This window comes from Octopus bimaculoides, chromosome 6, assembly GCF_001194135.2.
Source record: "Octopus bimaculoides isolate UCB-OBI-ISO-001 chromosome 6, ASM119413v2, whole genome shotgun sequence".
NCBI lineage: Eukaryota > Metazoa > Mollusca > Cephalopoda > Octopoda > Octopodidae > Octopus > Octopus bimaculoides.
The window spans coordinates 41616313-41624106 of NC_068986.1; the positions used below are offsets into that span (position 1 = coordinate 41616313).

The window sequence follows — 7794 nt, forward strand, 5'->3', positions numbered from 1 at the left end:
AAGGGTCAGCCTTGTCACACTGTGTCCCGCTGAATATCCCCGAGAACTACGTTAAGGGTACACGTGTCTGTGGAGTACTCAGCCACTTGCACGTTAATTTCACGAGCAGGCTGTTCCGTTGATCGGATCAACTGGAACCCTCGACGGCGTAAGCGACGGAGTGCCAACAACAACAACAATTCTTCTTTAGTCTCAAGTCTACTTCTCTGGGTAAATGCATAAATTTCATCCCAATATTTATTTTTATTTATTATTTATTTTTCATGTATTTTGCACCCTGATTATAATGTGTCTTTTTTTTTCAATTTGCACTCTTATACAATTGATGCTAGCATGGAAAAGTGGACATACAGTGATACCGCTTTTCTTGCTGTTTAGTCCCGAGGTCATATGTGATTTAACAGATATATAATCTGTGGAACCTGTGGAAGGAGTAGACCGAGGAAGATATGAGTTAAGGTGGCAAAGCATGATCTTTCGATGTTGGATCTCATGCAGGCAGTGACAAATGATTGAGACTTTTGGCACTTTGCTGTGCTTGAGAAGGCTTGTCAACCCAAGTGTCATTGACAATGTTGGTGACACATAAAACACACCCATACCACTGACATGTTAAAGGCACCCAGGCCGGTGACACATAATAGGCACCCATACCAGTGACACATAAAAGGCACTTGTGCCAGTGATACATACAGGACACTCTTGCCAGTGACACATTAAAGGTACCTGTACTGATGACACTGAAAAAGCATCCATGCTGGTGACACATAAAAGGCACCCACCACATTCTTGGAGTGATTGGCATTAGGAAGGGCATTCAGCCATAGAAACCAAGTCACAATTAGATTGGGGCCTGGTACACCTCCCTAGATTACCATTTCCAGTCAAACTGCCTAACCCATGTTAGAATGGAAAGTAGAAGGGCTAAATGATGATGATGATGATGATGATGATGATGATGATGATGACGGTAATCAAAAGCATTCCAGATATGATTGTGTCTTTCTTTTTTGTACATCTAAGCCTACATTATCTAATGTGTCTAAAATATGATTTGGCTATTATTTCTAGCTGGTCAGGTGACCATGTAAAGGCTCTGTAACTGTTTTACCTCCAAGTTGTTAGCAGAAAAGTTAAAAAGAAACTGGGGGTTTTTCCCAATCCAACTATGGTGCAATAATACAATATCTTCTTTCTATTCAGTATTTTCTTTTTGTACACTTGTTACGTGGAAAAAATAATAGACAGTGTTTTTTTTTATTAAAGCTTATGTTTGATGTTAAAATTCGTTGAAGTTTAAAAAAAAGACCAACTGACTCTCAGGTTTTCTCTTTTGGTTCCAACCCAGCTGAGACTGACCTTAAGGTTTATGATTCAAACATCTCTTAATTTTCTGTGTTAATATTTTAAGTAAAAAATAAAGCATGCTGGGCAAAATGCTTGGCAGCATTTTGTCTGTCTGAGTTCAAATTCTGCCAAGGTCAACTTTTTCCTTCATCCTTTTGGGCTCAATAAAATAAGTATGAGTCGAGCACTGGTGTCACTGTAATCAATTTACACCCACGCCTGAAAGGCCTTGTGTCAAAATTTGAAATGAATATAAGTAAAACCATCAGTTTTATTTAATAGTTTAGTGTTTGGTTTGTAAAACACCAGCTTAATAATGAAAAATGTAATTTTAATAAAATTTTCAAAATTATTGATTATTTTTAATATGTATTAAATGCCTAGGCTTGTATTCATTGGGAATAATGGTCTCAAAAGGGTTTAGGTGCTATATGAAGTTAGTGAGATTATGAGTTCAAGTTTTGTGTCTCTAAGGGGAAACAATGATATTCTGTTTTCGTTAGTTTGCAAAGCTTAAAAATAAGCATATCTTCTACTTCCTTAGTTGTTCATAGTTGGGAGATCAGACAATTTAATATGTTCAAATTGTCAGTGGAGAAAAATTTCTCTAAAACTCCATTAAAAGATTTTTATATTTGGCTCTCAAGCTTCTACAATACAGTTTTGTCATTTTTTGAAACTGAATATAACTTGAAAACTATTGTAATTTAAGATGATTTAGTTATATTGTATTACGCAGAGATAAAATTTTTTATAACTTGTCACATTAAAAAATAAGAATCCTTTTGAATATCTCCTACTCCTTCTCTTTTAATAATGCTAACAATAATAATAATCCTTCCTGCTATAAGGCACAAGGCCTGAAATTTATGGGAAAGGAGTAAGTTGGTTACAACAGCCCTAGTGTTTAACTGGTACATATATCATTGGCTCCGAAAGGTAGAATTTGAACTCAGAATGTAAAGACAGATGAAATGCCACCATGTTAGTGATTCTGCCAGCTCACTGGCTTACTGCTGCTGCTGCTGCTACTGTGATGGTGGTGGCGGCAACTGTTGATGATGATGATAGTATTGGTTTCAAGTTATAGCACAAAACCAGGAAGTTTTGGGGATGTGCCTAGTCGATTACATTGATCCCAGTACACAACTAGTACTTATTTCATCAAGGATGAAAGGCAAAGTTGACCCTGGTGGCATTTGAACACAATGTAAAGACAGGCGAAATGCTGTCTTTATTATTATTACCAGGATAAGAGCAGCTGACTGAATGACTCATTGGAGCATTGTACAAAATACTTCACAGTATTTGTTCTGGCTCTTTACATTATGAGTTCAAATCCTGCCAAGGTCAACTCTGCTCTTCATCCTTTCAAGATCGATGAAATAAAATGCCTGTCAAGTACTGGGAATGATGGAAATCAACTAATCCCACTTCCTTTCGAAATTATTGGCTTTGTGTCTAAATTGGAAGCCATTGTTATTATTGTAGTTATCGTTGTTGTTTTTTATATTCACAACTTCATATTCCTCAGAAATTACTAATCATATATTTTGTCTTTTTATATAGTGGCACTTGGTTTAAATGAAGATGATCCCTCGGCAAAAGGTCCAACGTTGAGTGTATACAAGGAACATTTTGAAAGTCCTTTCTTAAGTTACACAGGAAGATTTTACACATGGGAAAGTACAGACTTTTTAGCACACAATCCTGTCACTGAATATATGAAAAAGGTATTTTATAATTTCTTTTTCTATATTTTATCTAATATATGTTTTGTTGTAGATGTTAGCTTGCAGATTAAATTCTGTGTTTGTTTTTTTTCATTCAGCCTTTTACTGAGTTAACAATGTTATAAAAGTTGATTCATTTATAATTCTGTAAAAGTAAGAAGTTGGAAAGTGAGACTGTCTCTCTGCATACTTTGTTATTGAATAGATCTATCTGACCAGCTCTGCTGGAGCTTATAGATCCACTGAGCATTTTTAGCTAACTACATAATGCTTAGGATATTTTGTTATTGTGAGGTATGGAGCTGTAAAATCTGTACTGCTCTCTTTATGGGTTTTTGTAGATTTGGTTTATGCTCATAGAAGCTCAGTTTCTTTCTGAATTTTTCTTTTAGTGTTTATTGTCCTTCATTTCGCTGTGCGTGAGAAGACCCGGCAAGCCAAGAGAGACCTAAATCTAAGGCCTCCTCGAGGGGTGTAGCTAGCCTACTTATGCATACCTTCCTTCATTGGACACAAAACTTCCACTTGCGAAGACCTGTTGAGGCAAGTGAAATCAGAATTGAAATTGAACTAAATTCGACGACAGGCACCCATGCCAACGTCGTCTCCTTCATTGGACATGAAACTTGGCTTGTGAAGACCTGTTGGGGAAAGCGAAATCGTGATGGCACCTGTGCCCAGCGTCGCCTTCCTGGCACTTGTGCTGGTGGCACGTGTAAAGACATTCGAGCGAGATTGTGCCAGTGCTGCTGGACTGGCTCCTGTGCAGGTGGCACGTAAAATACACCATTTTGAGCGTGGCCATTGCCAGTACCACCTGACTGGCCTTCGTGCCAGTGGCACGTAAAAGCACCCACTATACTCTAGGAGTGGTTGGCGTTAGGAAGGGCATCCAGCTGTAGAAACTCTGCCAAATCAGATTGGAGCCTGGTGTAGCCATCTGGTTCACCAGTCCTCAGTCAAATCGTCCATGGAAAGCGGATGTTAAACGATGATGATGATGATGATGATTTCATTGGTGAGGAAAGAGAATATCTGGAGCACTTGTTAATTGAATCTAATATCAGCTGGTTGATTGTCAATTCTTCTTTGTTATATTGCCTCTGAGCGATCTTATGCAAAAAGAAAGTTTGCCTCTATATTATTTATTAAGTGGTTGACAGATAATTCCTTTGTCTCCAGAGTAATCTCAGTCATTATTGGTTTTGCTCATGAAATAATTGAAGTTGTATACGTTAACCCTTTAGCACTTAAAACGTCCATATATGACCCAAATATTCTACATGTTTATATTCAAAGTGGCCAGATCTAATACAGAGAAAAATGGTTATATTAATGAAGACAATTTTTGTACAGTTTCACTTTCTAACTTATTGGCAAAGTAGTTTTTGTTTATTCTACAACAAGCACAAATGGAATGTAAATTCTTCAAATGGTTACATCTCAAAGGTAGCTACCTCTATTCTAAGGTCATTGGAGTGTGCCAGGTGTCTGTAGAATATGTTTGTTAAAATGGTGAATACACTTGAGACTGGTAAACAAGTCTTAATATTATAATAATAATATACATTGACTGCTGTGCCCTACATGTTTGAGTATATTTATATTGTGATCTTTAACCCTTTTGAGACATGGGGTTTTGGTATGTGTAGTCAAAAAGACCAAAATTTGTTTTCTGTTGAGATACATCTGCTGACAGACGATCTCTAATTAGCTATTACTCTTCAAAACCAACCATTCACAACATTTGTTCCATCGGGTCAATGGATCAGCCTCAAAATCCTTTCAGCTTGTATCACTTGGACTGATCAATTGGCCTGGGTGAATTTTTTGCATGTTTTAAGACTTTTCTTTTGACTCTATTATATCCATAGTTTGGATTTTTTTTCTTTCTGTTGAAGAAAATTTTTCTTTTTTGCAATTGGATGCCTTTCTTTCTGTTAATTAACTGATATACTAAAGTTTTTTTGTCAGTCGGGCAAAATTTCTTGTTTGTCTGACAGTTAATATATCTTGTTCTGGGGCACAAATTCACAACTTTTTTAAGATTTGAATGAAGTACTGGTATGTAGTCTGTAGTCCAGCAAATTAACTACACTGTCATTCTGTTCTTTATTGCTTAAAATATTGGCTTATTTAAATGTGCTCCTTCACTTGGGAAATCAGATTTATGCTGGTCATGTTTTGCTTGGTTAGGATGAAATCAACAATTGACTTGCAGTTATTGTTCTATCATATGACAGATACCGTCTTTGACCATCTGCTACAGGCTACTCGTAGTCAATAATAGCAAAAAACAGTTTCATACTTTTAGTTTCTGTTTCAAAATGAGGTTTATTTCTTTCATATTGTTAACTCAAACTTGCTTCCAGAAGGGAAAAACAGAAAAGGAAGTGACATGGTGAGTGACTGACAGAACATAATATGAATCCGATTCTCTCCACTTGATCAAGTTTCATTAAAGTTTGATATGCTTATTGTTATGTAATATATCATTATTTACATAGTATGCTTAGCTGGTTTCTCCCAGATAAACTTGCACCTCAAACAATTGACACCTATTGCAGTCTGTTATTTCTCAGGTTAGATTTGATTTTGAGGTTAGCATGCATTCCATTGATGAAGGCAGTAGGTATTTGAACAAGTGATTGATGTGAGAGCCGCATTGATTATATGATGCTATGCTTTTAGTTACCCACCATTGCGGTGCTGCCAACTTGAACATGAGATCAGGCTAACAGTAACATGGTTAAAGATTTTTGAATCATGTTGATATATATATAGCTAAACTAGCAGCAATAGTGAGCTTGGATTATAAATGATAAAGGCTATACAACTAGATCCTTGGAGATAGCAAACACATTCATGTCATGAAGCAAATAAGCATATTCTATACTTTTAAGACTGCAATTGTCAAATAACCCCAAATTACAGAAACCCAGTTTGTAAAGACCAGGTTTCACATCCATAAAGAAGAATTGAATGTTTGAGCACCATCTGGGACCTATAAGCTGGTCTTCATGCTGTAAATTAATGTACTTCTTAACCTTGTTCTTGGATTAACTAGTTGATTGGAAGGAAAAACCCAAGTAAATACACTCGTTCACTTGTTGCAATTGAGTGTCTCTATTGCGAGGTTACATTTCTGTTTGTTTGTAAAGCAAATTGATATGACTTCAATTTTGGATGCATTGACCATTGGGTCAACTTACTATGAAGATTTTTGTGGGGTTCTCCAATATGATCTGGTCAAAATTTTAAGAGAAACTCAAAGAATTCAATTCATCATTATAGTCATACTATATAAGCTTAGATGGCAGAAATACACTAGATAAATATCCAGCCAACCAAAAAGTTGTACAAATTGGCTAAAGTTTGCAACCCTAGCAAATGCCACTTTTTTTTTTTTAGAAAAATCACCTGTACATGGCTGTCTTCTCTGTAAAAGTTAAGACACAGCCCACATTCTCTTAACACAACTGAATCCAGAATTAAACACTGCAGCTCATGAAGAAAACATTTACTACTAATACTGCTTCTGCTACTGCTGCTACTACTACTGCTGCTGCTGCTGCTACTAGAGTAGTGACTGCTGTATCGGTAAAGCACTGGACAAAATACCTTATAGTATTTGGTTATTTCAGATTTTAAATTTTTCGAGGATTGATGATATTGTACTAGTCATGCATTAGGATTACTAAATTCAGTTATTTCTTTTCCCGAAAATGGGTAGCCTTCTGTCTGTCTTAGAAATCATCATTATTATTATTATTATTGTGGCAGACAATAGGGCAGTATAATTTGATGGAGATTTGGCTAATAGTTCTAGCAGGTTGAACATGGAGAAGCTCCCTCATTGGTTTGTAATACAACAGTTGGGTACAAAGGTAAGTTGATTAACAGAATCAGTAAAACAACAGACAAAATGACTCGCAGATTGTATTTATGCTCTTTGTGTTCTGAATTCAAATCCTACTGAAATCATCTTTGCCATTTTCCTTTCTGGTATTAATGAAGTGAATAATCATCAAGTGCTCTGGGATTGATTGAATCAAACTTCATACATCCCTGCAACATTTATGGCCTTGTGCCTATGTTAGAAGCTATTACTGTGGCATATGCAAGCTGTGACAAGCATTATTTTGTTAATTTAGAATTAATTATTGTCTCTCTCTCTCTATCTCTGTATTGTAGGCTGAAACTCGTCTAATGGAAGAGGCCAAACGTGTGCAATTGTATCTTCATGAGAGCACCCAGGATGGATTAGCTAAAATCTGTGAGAAGACCCTAATAGAAAAACATCTTGACATATTTCATGTTGAATTTCAAAATTTACTTGATGATGATAAACATACTGGTGAGAAATACTTCATCAATGTTTACCCAGTTACATTTATATATGCATACACACACACCGATCCTGTCTCTCTCTCCCTCTCTCTCTCTCTATTTATATATATATATATATATATATCGTCGTCGTTTAACGTCCGCTTTCCATGCTAGCATGGGTTGGACGATTTGACTGAGGACTGGTGAAACCAGATGGCTACACCAGGCTCCAATCTGATTTGGCAGAGTTTCTACAGCTGGATGCCCTTCCTAACGCCAACCACTCAGAGAGTGTAGTGGGTGCTTTTACGTGTCACCCGCACGAAGGCCAGTCAGGCGGTACTGGCAACGGCCACGCTCATCTTGCTCGAGAAACCTCATG

At 36.7% G+C, this 7794-nt stretch overlaps 1 protein-coding gene across 2 annotated transcripts in view; it reads left to right on the forward strand.

Moving 5' to 3' along the window:
* The window catches only part of LOC106871142 (cullin-1), a 110965-nt gene that overhangs the window by 69618 nt on the left and 33553 nt on the right, over positions 1–7794 (forward strand). For both annotated transcript variants that reach the window (XM_014917452.2, XM_052968701.1), the window contains 2 exons: positions 2917–3080; positions 7275–7437. In XM_014917452.2, the coding sequence (XP_014772938.2) occupies positions 2917–3080; positions 7275–7437 (327 nt within the window). The remainder of the gene's footprint in view (positions 1–2916; positions 3081–7274; positions 7438–7794) is intronic.